This window comes from Hibiscus syriacus, unplaced genomic scaffold (assembly GCF_006381635.1).
Source record: "Hibiscus syriacus cultivar Baekdansim isolate YM2019G1 unplaced genomic scaffold, ASM638163v2 tig00112731_pilon, whole genome shotgun sequence".
NCBI classification, from domain to species: Eukaryota; Viridiplantae; Streptophyta; class Magnoliopsida; order Malvales; family Malvaceae; genus Hibiscus; species Hibiscus syriacus.
In genome coordinates, this window is record NW_024063390.1 from 7,716 (window position 1) to 31,360 (window position 23,645).

General features: G+C 37.9%; 1 protein-coding gene and 1 long non-coding RNA gene across 2 annotated transcripts; both read right to left on the reverse strand.

Moving 5' to 3' along the window:
* Positions 1-612: 612 nt before the first annotated feature.
* On the reverse strand, positions 613-18,563 carry LOC120182675. The gene is made up of 3 exons (XR_005521854.1): positions 18,474-18,563; positions 5,595-5,599; positions 613-623 (listed from the first exon to the last, which is right to left on the reverse strand). It is a non-coding gene; the product is annotated as an uncharacterized LOC120182675 (long non-coding RNA).
* Positions 18,564-18,814: 251 nt separating this feature from the next.
* Positions 18,815-21,093, reverse strand: LOC120182673 (mitogen-activated protein kinase 9-like). Its single transcript, XM_039187574.1, has 5 exons — positions 21,034-21,093; positions 19,844-19,993; positions 19,551-19,706; positions 19,061-19,198; positions 18,815-18,985 (listed from the first exon to the last, which is right to left on the reverse strand). The coding sequence occupies exons 2-5, from the start codon at positions 19,886-19,888 to the stop codon at positions 18,902-18,904; spliced, it is 423 nt and encodes a 140-aa protein (XP_039043505.1). The 5' UTR covers positions 19,889-19,993; positions 21,034-21,093; the 3' UTR covers positions 18,815-18,901.
* Positions 21,094-23,645: the final 2,552 nt, after the last annotated feature.

A 23,645-nucleotide genomic window follows, 5' to 3' on the forward strand; every position in this document is an offset into this window, starting at 1 on the left:
GAGTTTTCATCTTGAACCCTTCCTTTTTTCCATTTTTTTTTTTTTTATTTTTTTTTTTTTATTTTTTCTTTTTCATTTTCACTCATTTTTTCTTCTCTTTTTTCTTCAAGCAAAATACTTCTTAACTGCGTCAGAATTCACTGGATGAGGTAATTCAGACCCATCCATCTCAGTTTAAGACCAGGGCTCCCCCAGAAAAAACTTTCTTGACAACATAGGGTCCTTCCCACTTGGGCATCCATTTCCCTCGGAAATCTTTTTGAATGGGCAATATCCTCCTGAGAGCCAAATCTCCTTCGTGGATTTCTCGAGGGCGAACCTTCTTATCATGTGCTCGTATCATCCGCTTCTGGTATATCTGACCGTGACAAATAGCCTTCAATCTCTTTTCTTCAATCAGATTCAATTGGTCATATCTGGCATGTACCCATTCTGCCTCATTTAGCTTCACCTCTGATAAAACCCGGAGCGAGGGAATTTCCACTTCAATAGGGAGGACAGCTTCCATCCATAAACTAGAGAAAACGGAGTTGCCCCAGTAGACGTTCGTACAGAAGTCCGATAGGCAAACAGAGCATATGGCAACTTCTCATGCCAATCTTTATAAGTTTCAGTCATCTTCTCTATAAGCCTCTTAATGTTCTTATTAGCCGCCTCCACTGCCCCATTCATCTTTGGGCGATAACCGTGGAATTATGCTTTATTTTGAATTGCTCACATACAGATTTCATCATCTTGTTGTTTAAGTTCAACGCATTGTCAGAGATTCTCTCTGGTAAGCCATATCGGCAGATGATTTCTTTCTTCAAGAACCTACATATCGTTGATTGGGTAACACTTGCATAGGAAGCTGCTTCTACCCACTTGGTGAAGTAATCTATTGCTACCAGAATGAAGCGATGACCATTTGACGCTTTTGGAAAAATTTGCCCAATAACATCCATGCCCCACATAGAAACGGCCACGGAGCTGTCATCACATGCAACGGATGAGGAGGGGTGTGCATTCTATCCCCATAAATCTGACACTTGTGACACTTTCGGGCATAATTGATGCAATCAATCTCCATAGTTGACCAATAATACCCAAATCTCATAATCTGTCTGGCCATTACATGCCCATTAGCATGGGTGCCACATATTCCTCATGTACTTCTTCAAGAATCATTTTCGCTTCTTTATTGTCCACACACCTTAATAAGACCTGATCCATGCTTTCTTATAAGATCTCACCATTAAGCCATACCCTGCTGCCATTCTTCTAATGGTCCTTTTGTCATTCTCAGTTGCCTGTTCGGGGTAACTTTGATATCTTATATACTGGGGATATCATAGTACCAAGGTCCTTCATCATCTTCTTCTTCAATGTCAAAGCAGTGGGCTGGATATTCATAAGCCTTCATTTCAATAGGCATCATATTTGAATGCTCGTTCATCTTAAAGGCCGCTGCCAAAGTAGCCAAGGCATCCGCCATTTGATTTCTTCTCTGGGGAGGTAATTAAAAGTCACTTCTTCAAATTCTTCAATAAGTCCCATAACTAATTTACGATATTCCACAAGTTTGGGATCTTTGGTTCCCATTCACCTCTGAGTTGGTAAATTACCAAAGCTGAATCCCCATATACCTTCAGCATTTTTGCTTTGAGTTCAATAGCTGCTCTAAGACCCATAACACAAGCCTCATATTCAGCCATATTGTTTGTACAATCAAAATTGAGCCGACTGGTAAAAGGATAATGCTCTTCACTTGGTGAACCAAGATTGCCCCAATCCCATGCCCCAAGGCGTTTGAAGCACCATCAAAGTTCATCTTCCAGTATTTACCGGCAAGAGCAATTGTTTCTTCCTCCGAGATAGCCATTAAATCCTCATCCGGAAATCGAAATTCAACTGTTCATATTCTTCTGAAGCCCTACTCGCAATGAATTCTGCTATGGCGCTCCCTTTAACTGCCTTCTGGCTTACATACTGGATATCAAATTCGGACAACAGGATTTGCCAACGGGCTAACCTTCCAGACAATGCAGGTACCCCCATTAGATACTTTAAAGGGTCCAGCTTAGATATGAGCCAGGTAGTATGATACAACTATACTGTCTAAGTCTTCTGGTAGCCCACACTAAAGCGCAACAATTTTTCGATTGGTGAGTATCTGGCCTCACACTCAGTGAACTTCTTACTGAGATAATAGATAGCCCTCTCCCTCTTCTCAGTTTGATCATGTTGCCCCAACACACATCCCATTGAATTGTCATAAACGGACAAGTAAAGAATTAAAGGCTTTCCTGGGATAGGGCGCTAGGATCGGAGTATTCGAAAGATATCTCTTTACTGCCTCAAAAGCCTCTCGGCAATCTTCACTCCATTCTCCTGAATCATTCTTACGAAGAAGGCGGAATATGGGATCACATCTTTCGGTCAGCTGTGAGATAAACCGAGCGATGTAATTTAACCTCCCCAAAAATCCTCGAACCTCTTTCTGTGTTCTTGGGGCTGGCAAATCTTGAATGGCTTTTACTTTATCGGGATCTATTTCGATTCCCTTTCGGCTCACTACGAATCCCAACAGTTTTCCCGATGTCACCCCAAAAGTACACTTATTTGGGTTAAGTTTTAGTTGGCACTTCTTTAATCTTTGAAGAGCTTCCTCAAATTCTCGACATGTTCCTCCTCCGTCTTGGCTTTGACAATCATATCATCGACATAGACTTCAATTTCTTTATGCATCATGTCATGAAACAACGTCACCATGGCCCTCTGATAGGTCGCCCCTGCATTCTTTAATCCAAATGGCATGACTTTATAGCAAAACGTCCCCCACATAGTGATAAACGTTGTTTTCTCCATGTCTTCCGGGTACATTTTAATTTGATTATAGCCGGAGAAACCATCCATAAATGAGAATAAGGAATTTCCAGCAGTATTGTCCACTAACGTGTCTATATGTGGCAAAGGAAAATTATCCTTTGGACTAGCTCTATTCAGATCTCTATAGTCGACACACATTCGTACTTTCCCATCCTTCTTTGGTACTGGGACAATATTTGCTACCCACTCAGGATATTTGGCCACTGTGAGAAACCCAGCATCAAATTGTTTCTTCACTTCTTCTTTAATCTTGAGCAGCATCTCGGGTCTTATTCTTCTCAGTTTCTGTTGTACGGGCTTACAATCAGGCTTTATTGGTAACTTATGGACAACCAATTCTGTATCCAGCCCTGGCATGTCCTCGTATGACCAAGCAAATACATCCTTGAACTCTTGAAGTAATTCTATCAAGCTTTGCCTCCCTTCAGTAGACAGGGTGGTACCAATCTTTATTTCCTTTCTATCCTCATCTGTACCCAGGTTCAAGATCTCTGTAAGCTCTTCGTGAGGCAGGATCTGCTCATCTTCCTGTTCCACCATCTTTAGTAATTCTGAGGGTGGTTCACATCCCTCATCATCATCACAACCTTCGATATCCCCTTGACATATGGGCATCTCGAAATCAATCTCCGGGTCAGAGTCATTAGCATTCGTATTATTGATATCTGAGTTCCTGAAAGGATAACGAAAAAAGATATATACATATATACATATGGGAGAATCTTTTCCCATATAAACAAATAGAAAGAAATAATATATGTGTATATTCAAACAAAAATGCATGAGGAAGTGTTTGCCATTCGGGAATTAACAAACACATCTTTTATTGAAAGCAAGTAAAACACACAACTTAACCCTTTACATCAAATCACCTACTGTCCCAGGGTATGAACAATAGGAAGAGTTCCAGTGTATTACTCTGCAAAAGATTTGTAAACTACGGGCAATTCCTCCGCAGTCCAGTTGTTCAACACAAAGCCCAGTGGCGCAGGGTAAATGCCCATAGCTCTCATTTCTTTGAACTCCTCATCGGTTATGACATTAATGCCCAAGTCCTCCAAGGCATTCTCAACTATCCCTTTACTGCTTTCCAAAGTCCCTTGAAACATATATCCTCCTGATACGAAAATGCTGCTCAATGGCGGGAATGTCATGGGCTCCCAGCTTGGGTCCTCACCAGTCAATCTTGCCTTTCTCAATTCCTGAATCTTCTTGATGCTTCTCATTTTTTTCTTTTAAAGTTGGCTGATACCCTAAACCGAACCTGTCTCTTTTAGTTACAGGGTAGATTGGGCCCACCAGTCCTTGCAACCGACGTCCAAACCCTTTGCCAGTTTTTGCTCATCTTCCGAGAGTCAGCTTAAGCCCCATTTTGGTGCAGTTTGACAATCTAGGCTTCGGGATCTTCTTTCCTTCTGCCGCAAACATGGCATTGACGTATTCCAACGATCTGAAAGAACATTCAACAGCTTGCTCTTCCACTTCAACGTATGGAGCAGTAGTAAAACCGAAGCAATAATGTCTTCCTCAGCATGAATGCATATAAGCCTCCCATCCATTGCAAATTTTATCCTTTGGTGCAACGTTGACGGAACCGCACCGGCCTGATGAATCCAGGGCCTTCCCAATAAACAGTTGTATGTAGGCATGATGTCCATCACAAGAAACTCCACTTCGTATATCGCCGGGCCAATAGTCAAAGGGATATCAATCTTGCCTAGAACTTCTCTCTTCGTTCCATCAAAAGCTCGAACCACACTTTGACAGCTTCTCATCAGGGTGCTGTCCACTGGCAATTTTTCAGGGTCACCAAGGGCATCACATTTAACGCCGAACCGTTATCTATCAGTACTCTGGATAGAACATGCCCTTTGCACCTAACTGTGATGTAGGGCCTTATGATTGCCAATCATCCCAGAAGGGATCTCGTCCTCAGAAAAAGATAAAAATTATCGGCCTGGATGTTGGCAACTAGTCGTCTAGCTTTTCTGTGGTATCTCCTTCGGGACAAATGTTTGGTTTAAAACTTTTAACAGGGCGTTGCGATGAGCCTCTGAACTTAGAAGAAGTGATAGGACAGAAATACGGGCCGGCAGCTTGTGCAATTGCTCAACAATACTGTATTCACTATGTTTCAGAAATTTTAAAAATTCCATCGCTTCGTTCTCCGTTACTGGCTCATTGACGATGGGTTCATCTTCTCTTATCTGCACATCGATACTTTTTCCTTTCTCGACAGCAATCTTTTTCTCAGGTTCTTTGTGATAACATCTACCACTCCTGGTCATGTGTCCCACTTCATCTACCCCTTCCTGTTGCTTTGTCACCTCTCCTATTCGACAAGTATATCTCCAGGGTACTTGTTTATTGTCTTTGTACAGGAACGGAGAGGGAGGTGTAATAATCACCTTTGGAGCTACCTTCTCAGCCACTCGATTCTTGGGAGTAATGACGAGGGGACAACTAGCACTATAGACCTCTTTGGATGATCCCTCAGAGGCGTAAACTTCCGCTTCTTCTTTCTCAGCCCCTTCTTTGAAGAACTCGATTTCCTTACTATCCATCATCTCTTGTACCAGCCCTAAGAAATCAGAACACTGTTTATACTGTGTTTTGTGCAGTTATGGTAGTGGCACATCTCTTCGTTACTGAAACGTTCACGTGGCAGATTAGTCTTTAATAGTCCTACCTTGACCATTTGGCGCCACACCCAAGACATGGGTGACATCACCTCCCTAACATTTTTTACAGTCGTTTTTCCTTTCTCTTCAGCGACTGCATTAATCCCGGCTCCTGCATGGTTTGGCAATGGATTCTGGGCTATGTTTGGCTGTTCACCGTCACCAAAGTTGATGACGTTTCTTCTTCTCAGAGCTTGGACGACCTTTTTGAAAGCGGGACAATTTTCAATAGAATGTCCGGAAACCCCTGCATGGTATTCGCACTTAGCACTAGCATCATACCACTTGGGATACGGGGGTTGTATAGGGTCCACATGATAAGGTGAGACTACATGTCGATCATATAATTCGTGGAATAACTCCTTATAAGTCATGGGAATCGGATCAAATTGAGGCCTCTCTCTCCTTGGATCTCTTGCCCCCTGCCTATTGTCAATTTGGGGTGATGCTACCGTTCCCTGTGGTCGGGACACTGTGATATTATGGGAATCATACTGCCTTATTTTGTTGACTTCGTTTTCCTTCTTCCTCATCGGTTGTTTCTTGCTGGAATCTCCTCCCTCAAGCTTCCCGCTTTTGATCGCCATTTCAATCATTTCTCCCGCCGTAACTATATCAGCAAAACTTCGAGAAGGATTACCAACAAAATGTGAGAAAAATGGAGCCTTCAAGGTATTAACAAAAAGTAGGTTCGTTTCTTCCTCTACCAACGGTGGGTGGACTTGTACTGCTATCTCTCTCCACCTCTGAGCATATTGTCTGAAACTTTCACTATGCTTCTTCTCCATTGCTTGCAGCACCATTCTGTTAGGCCTGACGTCCTTCACATGTTTATACTGGTCGAGAAAAGATTTGGCCAGGTCTTTCCATGTCCTGACATCAACTCTCCTTAGTTGATTATACCATCGCAATGCTGAGCCTACTAAGCTTTCCTGGAAACAGTGGATCAACAGCTGGTCGTCCCCTACGTAACCAGTCATTTTCCTGCAGAACATTGTGATATGGGCAGAAGGGCATTGGGGTACCGTCGTATTTCTCGAAATCAGGAGTTTTGAACTTGGGAGGTAGGACCAGATCAGGAACTAAACTCAGTTCCTTAGCGTCGAGACCATACAAGCTGGTATCTTCTTTCATAGCTTGTACTTCATTTGCTAGCTGCTTATATTGCTCCTGCAACAACTTGTTTTCGCTCTTCTTTGCTTCTTCATCAAGGTCCGGGACCTGGTGATATGGGCTTTCTTCGGGATGCGAACAAGATCCAGGTTGCGGATTCACTGCATGCCGTCAGGATTTATGTGTACTTTGGTATGGACAGATGTTCCTTGGATATTCGGAGACTGTACCGGGGTAAACCCTGGGGGGTAAGTGGTTCTTCACTTGTTTGCTCATGGGCCTTTCCGTGCTCTGGATTTCTCCCTCCTAGCATATTTGCCAACTTAGACAACATATCCTCTTGAGCCTTAAGCATATCTTCTTGCATTTTTCTCAGATCATCTTGCAACTGCAATTGAGTTCTTTCTATTTGAGCAATCTTATCATCCATGGCCTTCCTTGTGTTATAGTGATGCTTGAAATTTCCCAGTATTCTGTAATGTATCCCTTATTGTTAATTTTAATGCTTTGAGGATGAATGCAAATTATGTGAAGTGCGATAAAAATGCAATACAAAACTTAAATTGCAAATAAAATGCAAATGCATGCAGAAAGACATTGATTCATAAGACGATCAGTCTTAGAACAACTTTCATTTAGGACAAAAGCATCATCTTTACAAGAAAAGTCCACTACAGAAATGGCCTAGCTCTCATGTTCAGCTCTACTATCTGACTGACAAGCCAATCGACCCTCTTTCCTACGCCTGATGCTGGATTGGCATAGCTCTGGATGACTTTTGCTTGGAGGTCCATCTCTCCCAACTGCCTCGCAACGCCGCTTAACTGATTCATGGTCTCTCGGATCACGTGATTCACGTTTGTCTTCCAGTCTCTAAAGTGATCGTTTGAGTTTTGCCATTGCAGTCTGGTGCCTTGGACGGTGCGCTCGAGACCAGCGATTTGTGTCTGGCAGCTTCGTAAGGCAGCCTCTAAATCATGAATCTTCTTTTGCAAAGCACGTTCTCCTCGAGGCTAACCCTTTGATCCACTTGGCAACGCTGACTTTTTTCTGCAGATAAGGAACTTTCAAGCTGCATAACGTAGGCACTGTACTCTTCATTCTTTGCCTTGGCTCGAGCTAACTCTTCCTCATGCCTTGATTCCATCTCGTGCATCTCTTGATTGAGTACCTCTATCCGTTCGTTCTTTACTCCGCACCTCTGTATCCAGAGGAATACTTCATCCTGTTTGCCTTGGAGCACGTTCTCCCGATGTTGCCTTTCTAATTTTAGCTCTTCTTTGCTCTGCCTCTTCTCAGTTTCGAGCTCGTCGATTCTTTGCTTTCTAACCTCAAGTTCAAGTTGCATGTTATTTGCCTTCATTCTGAGTTCTTCAATATTAGCATGCAATTCTTCTTCTCGCTTCTTGCTCAAGGTGTACCTTTGTCTTAACTCTTTAGCCTCTGTCCTTTCGCTCTTCAATGCCCTAACCCAGGACCTTCTCTCGGACTCAAGTTCTTGATTTCTTTTCTTCTTCTCTGTCTCTACTTCTCTGACTCGGTGCTCTCTCTCGGCTCTGACGTCTCTAACTCGGCGATCCCTCTCAGCCCGGAGCTCTAACCGCCACTGCTCTGAAGTTCTCCCGAGGCCAGCAATTGCCCGTGCTCGACTCATTTTTTGGTAATCGCTCTGTAAACTAGTGAGATTGGCCTCCACCTCATCCTTTCTCTTGCGCATAAGCTCAAACTGTGTATTATAGAACCCCCTATCGATGTCCAACATGAAATTCTTTTGTCTAAGGGCCTCACACTCGCTTCCTTCCTGGCGATTTCCGCTTCGAATTCACTCTTCAGTATCTCCAACTTAGACGGTACGTATTTAAACTGTACTTCCAAAGGAATTGTTTGGTCACGATCCGCCAACGGAAGGATATCATTCTTTCGCGCCGCCCTCCATGCCACGTAGTCTGGGGTCAGCATGACCTCAGCTGCTATGAATCAGTTCTAAAGGTTGACTTCCACGCCTCTGACATTGCACGAGCAGTCTTCTTGTAGTGATCTCCACAGTACACAAATTCAGATGCCTTCAGACCGGATGTAGCTGGGATGAATTGGCGTGCCCCAAATTGTCTCAGTACCATCAGTGGCGCATCCTACTCCACCCCATAACCCTAATAGGGTTACCCAATCGGAATCCCCGCATTTGTACAACACATCCACAAAAGCTAACCAGGGGACACGCCACACTATATCATGTTCCTGTAAATTTCTGAAGAGTGAAACCCAATCTTTCCTGGTGAGATGCTCTGGCCACTCTTTAGTGAGGAAATCTTTTAAGGGTGAATAGGCCGTAGAAAACCGTCGACTATACTCTCGGTCAATTTTCCAGAAGTGACTGCGTATCCAAACAGTAAGCAGCTGGACACACCCGGTGAAGCGGCTACTCTCAGCTCTTCTGCAACTGCTAAGTGCTCTGAATGTTTCAGCCAAAACCGCAGGAACAGGGTTTACCTTCCTTTCCAAACGCTCGAATAAATCGACCACTGCGGCTTCCACGTGATAAAGAACTTTCGGGAAAATCATCAAACCATAAATTCCCAAGGTGAACATCTCCATGCTCTTCTCGATATCGCTATGCTTGACAATAAGCTCCTTGAGGCATGACCAAGGGAAGCAATCGGACTCTCCTTCTTTTGGATTCGATCAGCAACCCACTTCTCTCCCATCCCAGTAATCCTTGCGAGCTTGCTCTTAAAGGATTGGGTCCTTGAGGCTTTTGAGTAGATACGGTCCAAGTGTATCGTCTCGAAATGAAACAAGGAGGTGTATTCTTCTAACGTGGGAGTCATGTCTTCCTTGTGGAAAGTGAAGCAGCTATACGCGGGATTCCAAAACTGGACGAGAGCTTTGATTAGGGGTTCGTTTACTTTCACATACAACAGAAGGGCGATGTCACCATACTTTTGCCAGAAAGAGTATTTCACCTCAGAATTCCAACTTTCCCAAATTTCGCGTAACTCTTGCAAATCGTTTTGCTTTAGACTGACCGGAGCAACCTCTGGTAGTACTGATATGTAATCTTCAGTCAAACTGTCGCCTTTCTTCCTCTGAGTTTCCTCGGACCACGACCTCACTTCTGCGTTTCCACTTCCTTGTTATGAAAGCTCTTGTCCATTTTATGATCGCCTTCTACTTTTATGACCACCTTGTGAATCAACACCTTTCTTCATGAATGATGATGCAATGCAGCGGTAATAAATAAAACACAAACAAAAATAAAACTGTGTTAGTATATACAATGAATGTCAAAGAATAAACAAACACATGAAGATAGAAAATATACATCCTAAACCTAATTCACATGGTATCTACCCAACATGGCGTCTACCGAATCATGCTTTAGTAGATCCTACCCGACATGATATTTACCCACATGTTTTGTTACTCCTAAAAAAACCTAACCGCATGGTATCTAATTCACATGCATGTTTGAAAAATAACCTAACCACATGATCTCTAGCTCGCATACTTTTTGCCAAAAAAAATAAATTCGAGGAAAAGTTAGAATGAGTTTCCCCTTTGTGCTGCGGACAGAGATTCAACATAAGATGGCAGAGTTTCAGTATTTCTAAAAGGGTCCTCGAATTGTCCTTTGCTGGTGCCCCCTTGGGCTTGCCAGACCCTCGATCCTCGCCCATTATAGGCTTAAAACGGATCAAGTTCAATTTCGAGAGGATACATTTTCCTATGTCCATGCGAGGAAACTCAATGTTTCACTCGTAAACATAAGGCATGTATCCCAGAGGTTACTAGCTAAAGCCCATGCGGAGAAAAGTAATTTTTCTCACGTAAGCGTAGCTTTCACCCCTACCTAACGGGACAGAGCACAGTTAGAAGCTCTAAATATTAAAGGTTTACAGCAACAGTGGGGAAACTCATAATCCTTTGCCTCGATCCAAGAGAAACAATAGACTAAAGTGAAAGTCAGAAAACTGAAAACATGTAGATCACACATTAGTACAACTATTTATTTGTTAATTAAAACGCAAATTAAAATGCAAACAACAATTTAAAACAAATCAGGGATCAAAAATCAAATTTGAATGAACTTACAACTTTCGTTTGCAAAGACAATTAATTAATCGACTATAGGCCTGACTCTCTAAAAAGTCCCCAGCGGAGTCGCCAAGCTGTCGAAACGATTTTTACGCGAGCGGGGGGGGAGATTTTTGAAACCGCGTCATTTTTAATTATTATCTTTCAATTGGATTTTTAATTAAAACAATGTGATTTTTAGAAAACCTCTCGTTTCGAAAATTTGGAAATTCCGTTACGGTAAAATATAAGGTTCGAGGAGTCGCCACCAATCTTTGATTAGGGTGATTGGGCACCCAAAAGCATTTTGTCATTTTAAATAAAATTAATTTTAATTAAAACGACAAGTAGAGGTCTGCGTTATCAAAATCTGAGTTCGGGAGTCGATTACGTGTGGGGAAGGATTAGCACCCCCACAACGCCCTAAATCGGTACCTAGTCGATTAATTAATTTCTTTGCAACGAATTTCACAAGTTCAAATTTGATTTGATTAGTGATCCCTTTAAACGACAAACATGCAAATTTGCAACATTCAAAGCAACAAAATAGATTTAATTTAAAATTACCAAGTCATTAGAAAGATAAAGAATATTCGATTATTTAAAATATCGGGACCAGATCTTTAGTTCAGTTCTAACGACCTTTTCTCGAAAAGTTTAAATAGTCGAATATTTCCTTTTCTTTCGCTCCCAAATTTTAAAGTGGAGAATCAAAATTTTAGTGACATGACGGGATACTGTAATTTAAAATCATCAATAACGACCTTCCAGTAAGTTAAGGAAAGTCATTCTGATAATTTTAGATTAAAAGGGCATTACCCTTAATTCCGATTATGTGATTAGATCGAGTCATGCACATGAGGCTAAACATGCATAAAAGCTACACCTAAATATACGAACGCTAACAACATGCTCGGAATGTGATATCTCAATAAAGATCCCATACACATTTAAATATATATATATATATATATATACACTCTATACATAGCTATACTTAATGAACAAAGATGGCCTAAACACAACCAACGAAAACATAGCATAACAAATTATAAGATTTCAGAAAATAATTATATTTAAATTAAACTTTAATATCCTACTTATGAATAAAATACAATTAAGGTAGAAATGCTAGCATTATACCGTACTGAATACTAAGAGCTGAAATGAAACTATTCTCATTACAAGGGACTAAAAACAAAAGAACAAAACACACTCAGGACTAAAATGCAACATACAAAAATGCGGATGTCGAATGTTTAAGACGACAAAGATTTAAACACAACAAAACATAGGGCTAAAATAAAAGAACTCGAAACAACAGGCCAGAACATAAATAACACAAGATATGAATTAACAAACGAGATGGACTAAAATAAATGTCCTGAAATTTAAGAGTCAAATACATAAAACTGTGAAAAACTTTAAACAACATGGTTCGTACTAAAATGTAGCAAACATAAGATTGAGAGCCCAATTTAAGATTTCCACAACATCAAAGCGGGGATTAAACAAAACAGTTGAGAACTGCAGGGACCGCGACGTGGTTAAACCTCTCCTAGGCTCGGGTTCAAACGACGTCGTTTTGGAAGCTGAACATATTAGGTGCCTTTGGTTTATTTTTAACCTAATTTTCATTTTCCCTTTAGTTTCATTTTAGCAAACTTATCCCCCCCCCCGCCGTTCTCAACTTCTCTCCCTCAAACTCTCTCCTAACCCTCGACGAAGCCCAAGACCTCCCTGGTATCTGCCGTAGCAACCGCCGTGGTTGCTACCTCCAAACGACCCCGACGAGAACCCCTTCAAGTACCAACCTAAACCGGCAACCTAAACCCAAACTAAACTTGAAAACCCAACCGGCTTCACCCCTAGTAAACCTACAAAAACCACGGCCATCGCGACCTTTTTTCTTCCCCAAAAGACTCGATGAGAGCCACCATCCAACTACCCGGCCAACATATGACCAAATCTACACCGAACCCTCCAAATCCCTAAAGCTCGAGACCTAAAACCGACATGCACGACTCCAAATGAACGGGAAGCAAAAGGTTTACCTTATCGCAGACGGGTGTGGATTTCTAGTGACGAAAGTTACTGGATCGAAAGGGTAAGTGTCTTGCCTTGGGTTTGTGTTCTATGGTTGGTTGCTGGTATTTCGTTTTTTTTTGTGTTCTTTTTGGGTTGTATTCTCTGTTTTTTTTCTTGACTGAGGGATTGGTGTTTTCCTTTTTTTGTTCCTCTCCCTTGCCGATGACCGAGGGCTCTCCCTTACCCCTTCCTTTCCTTTATATTTCTAGTTTTAGATTTCTTTCCAGTTTTCTTCTTTTCTGTTGTTCTCGTTTTTTAGTTTTGTGCTTTTTTCTTCGATGATAGCTGATGGGTTAAACGTTTTTTTTTGGGTGATGACTGATAACTCCTAGGACCTCCCCAAAAAAATCCTCCCTCTGGTTTCGTTTTCACTGCTATTTCTAGTTGATTTTTCTTTCTGTTTTTTTGTGCCTTCTGTTCTGCTTCTTGTTTCGTGTGTTTGCAGGGCACTGGCGAGAGCAGATCACGGGCGGCAGCTGTGGGTAGCTGAGCCATTGCTCGGTTGGTCGTGCGCTATCTGGAAATGCGGTGGTGGCTTCACGTGAGTCTTCAGTCGGCTCGGGAATCACAGGGGGCTGGGAACCGTTGGATCGTGGAGCCAGATCCAACGGCCCTCCTGCTGCGGCGCTAGACATAGGGCAAAAAACCCTAAATCACTCACCATTCATTTCCAACCGTTAGATGAGAGCCTCAGATCGTGCGGTTCAAGGTGGCGCTGTGCTTCTTCAGTAGAAACCCTAATGGTTTAGTTTTGCAATTGGGCCTGTCTGGTCCAGCTTGTTTTAAGTTGATGTAGGCCTGTACCATAATGATATATTAGTGCATTTTAATTATTATTTATTTAATTACTTAATATAATTACTTATAACAACATTAATAATAATAAATTCGAATTAACTTCGAATAAGACCCCGGACAAATCGAGTATCTACATGGGTATCAATCACATTTGCTAAGAAAGTTGTACAACCTTTTTCCATCATTTTCGTTGTTGTCATTGATGATATCACATTGGGCAAAGATTTTGCTTTTTTACCAATTACTATTATCTTGGTACCCTCTACATCCTTTATAAATAATCGCTTCATGCGATAATCTACCCAACCATAATGCCGAGAAAACCAATCCATGCCCAATATAATCTCAAACTCGTTAAACGGTAACTCCAAAAGATTTACCAAGAATACAAACCCTTGAATCTATATCAGACAATTTCTGTTAATCTGTGTAACTCTAGCACTATAACCCAGTGGATTTACAGCTATTATCTCACTATTAATGGGTTCTAGTTGAATATTTTTATTTTTAACTATTTTGAGTTAATATTTGAATGTAGAACCTGGCTCAACCAAAACCAAAACATGCTCATTATAAAGATAGAAAGTGCCTACTATGATTTATAGGTCATCACGATCCTCATTGGTTTTGATATTATAAATTCTGGCTGGAGCTCGGACATCAAACTGGAGGTTGTATCTGATTATCCCCTCCCTCTACCTCTACCTTAACCACCTCTCTGAGGCATTGCCACTGATCTCTCTATCTGAACAGATCTCTTTCATATCATCGGGCAGTCTCTAATATAATGACCAGGGTCTCCACATCGGAAATAAACTCCTGATCCTGCTCTACATTCACCAGAATGATCATTTCCATAATGTGTACATAATGAGTGTTGTCCTTGAGACTGAGTTGATCTACTAGCTCCTGTAGTCATTGTCTGTGTTTGTCACCCTTTTACGTTAGCCTCAAATCATCTACAACTAGAAGTACCAACTTATGATTTAATCTGGTACTGATATACTGAACCTCGACCTCTTTTTAGATTGAAATAAAGATAATCCTCCTGATCTCTTTGACTACCTCCTCTGATCAAACATAACTCTTTCTTCTTGTGCCATTTCCAGATCCTTAGCTTTACTTACCACTTCTTGAAAGGTGTTCAAATTGGCAGTCAACAACAGTTCCCTTAATCCGGGGCAAAAACCTCGAATAAATTTCTGACATACATCTCTCTCTGTGGGGACCATCTCCGAAGCATATCAGGTGAGCTTATTAAACTCACACTTATAATTATAAACAGATATGTTCCCCTGGATCAGATTGAAAATGTCTTGCTTCATATTAATAATAAACTACTTTTCAATATATTTCTTCTGGAAAGCCTCCAAGAAAAACTGCCAAAAAATATGATCTGAAGGGACACGTGTCGTAATATTTGTTCACCAAATCCTGGCATGTCCTCTCAACAATGAAGCCACCCCTTCCAATTATTCTTCATCAGAACAATGAATATTGTCTAACATAATCTTCATATCATTCAACCATATATTGGCCACAACTGGGCCATATTTGTTTCACCTTTAAATTCAGAAGCTCTCATACTCTTTAATTCTTTTGGAATTGACACTCTCGAAGCTGGAAGAGTAGGAGGTGGAGGTGGAGACGGAGGAAGGGGAGCTGCTGCAGTTGGCTAATATCTTTCCAATATAGCCTCAAGAGCTTACAAGAAATTCCCCTGATCAAGAGTGGCATTCCCTGTTGTGCTTGTGCTCCCTGCTGATGAGGTCCATGCTCATTCTCATTACTACTTCCATTATCGGTTCCCTCAGGAACCTCCTATTCGGTAGCTCTTCTACTGCCCTCCACATTCAAAATCTAACCACAAACACATAAAATTGCGTTAGTAAGGAGCAACATCCTAAATAAAATCATCAGACCATACCAGATCAGTAATTTTGACATCCTAGTGACATGTACATATTTCTGATATAAAATAGGCTCGGTTTAGGCCAAGAATCGGCTAAACCTGCAGCTCTAGTACCAATAAATTAACACACTTAAACCATATACATCTCGATGTACAAGTCAAAGATGTCACATCAACTTAAAAACATTCACTCAACTGAAACTTGCCTAAAATTTTGTTTCATTTTGAAACAATTCTATTTTAACTTTAAAATCTATTTTAAGAATATCTCAACTTATAAATAATTTAATTGTCACAGGAAAATAAGTCCATTTGTTAATCAATATTTTTTTACCAAACCATGTCTTTTCGTAAAATCTTTTAAAAACATAATAATATAATATTTCTTTTCATGCATAAATACTGATAAAACTAAACTAAGTAAAATAAACTAAAATAGTTCTAGTTTACTACTACAGACTATTTAAAATAAATACGATAAATAGAAACTACTAAAATAATTATACATGCCATTAAAAGTCAAAAGTAACATCATAGATGTCTTACTAATACTGATGATATGTGTGTCTTTCCAAAAAGATGCTTCGGTTGCTCCTTACTGCTCGTATTTATCCTTATTAGAACCTATGCATGAAAAACATCACGTGCTAAGTATAACTTAGTGAGGCAGTAATAATCTAAGGTGAGAAAAATCTGAAAATATCATAAACATAAATAAAATAATTTGAATTAAACATTAAACTGGCAAACTAACTTATCCAAGTTGATTTCTTCACTAAGACCTGAAATTTCTTTTAAGTCATGAACTCATGAATATTCTGATAAACAATATTTGATAAAATAAGCATATCATGCTTTCTGTCAATTGGAAATCATTCACAACTTGCATATTCATTTCATACCCTAATGCATATTTATGAGAACATAAGATACGTGAGTAAGGTGTGCACTATGCATAACACGGTGCAAATCGTAACCGATACTGAGATATGATGCACTTCAGTACAATCATAACCTGAACACCAACGGTGCTGGACATTGGTACATGAATGTACCAAAAGATGATATGATAACTGATAACATTGATACAAGAATGTATCAAAGCTGATAATGGATAAATACTCAACTAATGGCATGCCAAGTATACCAATAATTCTCATTATACATACAATGAGCTCATGTATCATAATTAAATCCATAATCAAAATATCATGCTTGGGCAGTTCATACCCTAAATCACTCATAAAACTGACATAAAATATTATAAAAATATTCTTTATAAACTTTATAAATCATACTGTAAATTTGAAATGAGAATGACTTATCGCAAGTCGTCTTCGATCGTAATAATTAAATAAATAAACTGCACTCACCTTTGCCTCATTATAGATTCCTTTATGCGATATTTCTAATCACGTGTTTTTCTTTTCCTTTCGAATAGTCCCGACTGCTAGATTTAACGTGGTCTTACAATACCAAATAATAACAAAAAGTGTTCGAACTACATATTAGTATCGTACTAATATAAGCTGATTTTAACATTCAGAAATTTATAAAATAAAAATTGGAATTAAAACAATATCTCAACAACCATATATCCACTATAATTTCTAACTTCAAAAAATACTCATACAAATCCATGAATATTTATTTTCATCCATAAACCTTCATATTTTGCTAATTTACACAAATAAGCCACAAGTTGTGAATTATTTTTAGAATTCTCCTCAACCTTTTCCATTTAGTTCATAATGGTCATTCACCATTAAAATCATTGCGCATTAATTATAAAAATTCCAGCACTTTACTAAAATGCTCAAATAAATACTTCAAAAAACATTTATAATTTCAACTCAAACTTTCCTAACTTTTAATTTTCAACCACCTAACTTTATAAATTTGTAATTCAATTCCAACTCAATATTTAATTTAAAATTCAGCATACTAATAAATTTTCTAGTATTCCATAATTTAGTCAAATAATACTTCTTCATTTAAGAACTTACAAACAAGTCCCCAAAGTTTTGGGACCTTTCGAATTCCACCTCAAGGTTTACCAAATTTGCAATTTGGTTTTCAAACAACTTTCCAACCACTACTAGAAAAAACCCCTTTAATGACATGCATTGCGTGTCATCTATGGGTGCAGATGACACACAAATTCGCGTCATTGAAGCCACTGACATAAATATCAGATGACGCGCAAATGTGTGTCATAAATCTATGAAGCGCATTTATGACTCACATTTATGACGCGCATTGAGCATCATTGAAGCCCCCGTCATGAATGAAGATGACACACATTTGTGTGTCATAAATTAATGACACGCATGTATGACTTACATTGCGTGTCATTGAAGCACACGTCATTAAAAAAGATGACAGGCATTCGTGTGTCGTGATTGTATTTCATAAATTATATATATATATATATATATATATATATATATTGTAGATTGACAAATAATCAAACTAAATTACATTTAATGCCTCATAATACTAAATATATATATCATATTATATATAAGCAATCCATTTGCATACAATATATTCACATTAAGTTATCAAAAATATTGTAATCATATGTCGATACAAAATATCACGGCATAATAAAGTTCTACTAATATGCCCTCGCCATCTGGGCGTGTACACAAGAAATCATCATCAAGTTCTACTCAATGGGAGTCTTATGAAAAATCAAAAGTAGCATGGTATTCCAACATATGATCAGTTTCACCATTTGCTCCATACTTGTACATCTTATGTGGTGTGAAGCCGACAATAGACAAATTCACACCTTGTCTACTTAGCAAAAAGAACACAACTTGGAAGATTCATTGCATACTATTAAGTCTGTTAACTAGTTAAGATTTTGCAGAACTTTGATAAGTTAGAGCACTACTAAGTGCAATACAATTCTCCCAAGTTTCAATTCATACCTTCTGCATATCTGATCCAATGGAGTGCGGTAATGATCAAACAGTAGCCAAATACCATATCCAAGCTTCCAGTGCTTCTGCAACTTGTATTTCAGAACCATATTGTGTCATTGAAGCACTAGCGCTTTCTGAACCATATTATGTCATTGAAGCAGCATTATTCTCACCATCAACTTGATCATTCTCATCCTTGGAAGCATGAACTCGCTCTCTGTAAAGACGATATTCAGGAAAATTGAAATATGACACATGAATTAGACAGGCTAAGTTTGGGGGAGAAATAATGGAACTAACATGATTCCTAAAATTTTATAAAGCACACCTAGACAAAGAAGCATGATGTGTTATAAGTGGAGTACTTCTTTCACCTTTACCATAATGCTCCTCCAAATGTGCAAATTGTCATAAAGGATATTAAGCAAAAAAAGTTAAGAGCTTGAAAGGTACATGAAGTTGGTCTGATCCCCACCGCGGAGGTACTCCTGCAGCATCTGGGGATGATACTCTAATATTTGTTAGGCCATAAATTGGTTAAGCTATATGATAAATAGAAACCAGATAATACCAAAGCAACAAATGTGGAGTACCTCTCTATAAATCAGCTCTCTAACATCATCTTTTGCCAATTTCCTTCTCTCAAACTCAAATTCTAATTTCGAAATAGGTTGAGTGGATGGTTCACGATCCATATTTGCTAAACCATAAAAGTATGGATCAGCTAATGCCTGCCAGCATAGAACAACACCATTAGGAATATCAGAAGCTTGTAAGTCATGATCTAACTGTCAGATTCATCATTTGTAGTTGATTTAATGCCACTGATGAGAAGAATTATCATATCTTGATGAAATGATGCTGACAAAACATCAAATCAAAATTTGTAGCACTCTAGATCACCCATTCATGGATTTCAATTCTATAGGAAGCATATCCTTTATGTTTTCTGAATATAAAAAAATGTTAGCAAGAAACCCCATTTTTTTTGTAAATTTAAGGGTTATCTATTGTATGCATATATTGTTTCCTTTGTAGTGCTTTTGAAAGAAAAAATTAAATACTAGGAATTCTCAATCTTATTTCTTTAGCTGTGGGACGATCTTTTGGATCAAATGCAAGTAAGTGCTCAAGTAGGCGAAGAGCCCCGGGATCCACATTAGGGAACTTCTGTGAGAAAGGAACCGGTGGCTTTTTACACATGCTAATAAGGTACCTCCTTGCCTTTTCATTTCTAATCTGCCAGGTAATGATAATTAAGCTGTGAGTGATCAATATCTAATCTCTCAATTAGAATCTCAGTAACAAAGCTTGAAATCAGCGTCAGGTTGAAGTGAAAATAAATCAAGTGAAATATAAGAAACAAGATAACTAACCCTTGATATAGATTCAGGAGGGGGAGTGCCAAGCATATCGGTCATGAGATCCAATTGGTGCACCACATTTTTTCCAGGAAAAAGTGGTTTTCTTGTAAGTATCTCAGCAAATATGCATCATATACTCCACATATCAATTGCAGGAGTGTACTACAAAAGGATTAAAGTCTTAGAAATTAAAATTATAGTCTAATAAAACATACTTAATATAATTATTATACATCAAAACGAAAATAAAAGATCAGATACTACACTTCTCATGTTCAAAAGATATATAAAAATAAGTGATTAACAATAAGACACATGGAAATAATGATAGGTGCACCAATAACATTAAAAGTGGCTAAATATTCATGATAACAAATCATGATATAAAATCATATTTGAATACAGATGGAACTAATGAAAAACGCATAATATTTTTCTTTAGCATCTAGACTTTGCTAATACGATCAATTCCATGAGCTTAATTAGAAGAGATTTGATTTGAGCACTCAGAGAATAAACCTATTGATCAAAATGATTAATGACATTTATCAATTTCCAGGTATTAACTTCTTTATTCCAAATTGCAGTAACAACAATACACATTCTTAAAGCGGCAAGATAAGCTTCAAGAATTTCCTCTAGAAAATGATGTAGAAAAGAAATATTATATGGTGATTACAGAAATGGCCGACAGCCAAGTTATATATAATACATCAAACATAAATTCTACATAAGGAAAACTATTAACTGACATGTGCAAAGCAATCCAGTATGGACTACTTCAAAGATGAAAAGTTCATTTTTAAACCATTCCAAGAACTTACCTAAACGTGCAACTGACAACATCAAATTACATAGTGAAGAATTACTTATGTGGACAAAGGATGTTAAAGGAAATTCACATCCATCAAAAAGTAAACAAAAATGCCTATTGTGGTTTTACTGCTAAGTAAATGAGCAGCAGTCCAAACAAGTACTACTCTAGATAAATACCAACAACTAACTATTCCATAGAAAGTATAAGAGGAATACCAGGGGAGTCAAAAATATTTTGAGAAATTAAAGCAATATATGTATACACATATAATGACTAGGTTACCGAAACAAAAAATATTTCTCCTACTTTTTTAGTGATCTCAGCAACTGGAAATAAGAATATCAAGAAGAAAAGCTTAATATATAGAAGACTAAAAAGAACTTACTTTAGAGAAAAAGGATCCACATAGTTCAGGAGCACGATACCAACGGGTTGTGACATAGTCCTAGATGGATTAAATAAGTTAGATTAGTTAGCACAACCTTTTGGAGGCTTGCCCAATGTAATGAGGGAAGCGTTTAAAAGAAAATTAAGCCATTTGAGAAATACTAAGGAAGCATGAAAGCGAAAGCTTCAAGATTTAATAAAAGAACAACATACAATCCAAAAAATCGCTGATGGGGCATCATTAAATGAAACTCAGGCAAACCCAAAATCACATATCTTCAACTTACAGTCAGCATTAGCAAGGATGTTCTTTGGTTTTAAATCTCGATGGAATATATTTGCTACAGTAAGAGGAAGGGAAAAACTCAGCAAATACCACTAAGAGGTGAGGTTAGGGAAGCATTCTGAAAAGCACTGACCTTTTCACCCGTGTGGTTGTCAATCGTAGAAGCAACAACCCCATAACTTCTTTTCCCAAAGATCTCGTGAATTTGATATCGGCTTCCCTCTCCATAATTAGTGAAAAAATATATTTCAAGTCCGCCCTGGATAGCACCATTGTTTAGAAACACCAAAAGTCCTATTCAGAAACAAGGAACAAGAGAAAAAGGGGGAAGCATGCGTTATGGTGAATGGCCAAACCAGTGGACTGCTGTAAAGAGAAATAGGAAAAAGAGGGAAGCATACGGCGTGAACTGATTATCGAGGGGGAAGAAGCGGGAAAAGATGAAAATAATGATGGAGAAAAATTAAAAGACGACTTTTACAGATGACACACAATAAAAAGTGTACTTCGTGTTTTTGCAAATTTTTTGAATTATGGCTATTAAATATGACACACATTATTGTAAGTCATAAATCGTTCAAATTTTAAAAAACATGACATTTTTTATGACACACATTTTTTGCAAGTCATAAATTAGCGTGTGTCATCGTTCGTATGTCATTAAAGGTATATTTTCTTGTAGCAGTGAACTAAAATTCCAGCATTATAAATATCAAAATCAACATTAAATCCTTCAAGTATTTCAATCTTACTATAATATCCCATAATTCCAAAAACTTGTAAACTAACTCTTTTTCACGTTTAAAGTCCAAATTGATCCAAATCAATCTTCAAACAACATAGAATACTTCTAATATCATTTCTAATCCATAGGAAATTTTTCAACATTTTCCCCAAATTTTCTTTCCTATAGCCGAATACATTAAAGTCACATATGGGGACTTTTTGTTCAATTTCAAGCATGAATTCAACCTCCTATGATTAAATTCATGCATTTTCAATCATTACAACATCAATTTGAATCAAAATCTCATTCTTCTCACAAACCCTAACATGGAAAAATCTTATTTACACATGTAGAATTTGTTCTAACTATTGTACATGCTTTAAAAATAATCACTAACATAAAAAACATAAAAATCCTACAACAACTCTTTAAAATCACTAAACTCTCCATAACCCTAATCATCAAATCTCATTACATAATCATCTTCACCATGAAATTTTGGTAACAAATGATAGAGAATTTCATGTAGATTAATTCTCAATCTAATTGCTAAACTAAAAAATCAATTAAATAGCTTCAAAAGTCAAACTAAAAATTTTACCTTGCAGACAAGGTTTCGGCCCTTGAAGAGGAATAAGCTGAAAATGCTCAAGTTTCTTGAATATTCTAATGTTAATTAGCCTTAAAACATGGCTAAATACCATTAAAATTGAATTTTTTATTCAATTATTAGGAAATTTCATTTTTGTCATTAATGAAACTTAAAAATTACCAATTGCCATTGTCATATCCTCTATTAAAATATTCCTTTGTCAAAGATGAATTAACTTAGCTTTGACTTTTTACTATGGCCATGTAATTTTTGAAAATTGCATTTTAGTTACTAAAATTCCACTGTATCGGTCAAATGTGAACAATTGCACTATTTTGAGCCAAATTTATCTTATCTAAAATATAAAAATAATATTTCCAACCATTTTCTAACATCTTTCAAATTTTTTTAAAATTCTGGTTCGATCTGAATATCTTATTTCAATACCGAACTTTACTGTTTTATAGCTTCTAACATAAATTATGTACCGAAAATATGATTCCCACTAAAATATTTGTTTTAATCTAAACTTTTTATTTACAGGCTAAAATATATAACTTTTAAAAATTACAATTTTGGTCCCTAAACTTTTCAAAGTTTATACTTTAGCCACTAAACTTTCTAAACTTACATTTTAGTCACTAGACAAAATTTTGGGGTATTACACTCCATCTGTATATCGATAAAAATATATTTGTTGCTTATTTTTAATTACAATAAATAAATTCTATTTAAGATTTCAAATTAAAATAGAGGAAAAAATATTACTTTCCAGCAAGAGGAAAATCAATCGTTGTTCGACTAATCGATGTTAAAAATAGAAGTCTGTGTCAAGCCCTTGATCTTAGCAAAACATCCACTTATTTTTTTGTATTAATATTATTGATGGTTAGTGACGTCTTGCACATCTCACGGTACAAGAATGTCAATATCGTAAATCCCCAATTATATTGTCGATTATTCTTAAAATTTCTCAAAAATGGGAGATACAGCGTGCGAACCAAA

Bases quoted from the DNA above. Each gene is read 5' to 3' on its own strand.
- LOC120182673 (XM_039187574.1), bottom strand. From the start codon at position 19,888: ATGACCGATATGCTTGGCACTCCCCCTCCTGAATCTATATCAAGG. The intron at 19,199-19,550 runs ATAAGATTGAGA...CTATGCTGGCAG, and splicing joins ATCGTCCCACAGCTAAAGAA to GCATTAGCTGATCCATACTT. The intron at 18,986-19,060 runs GTACTCCACATT...ATGGCCTAACAA, and splicing joins GAGAGCTGATTTATAGAGAG to ATATTAGAGTATCATCCCCA.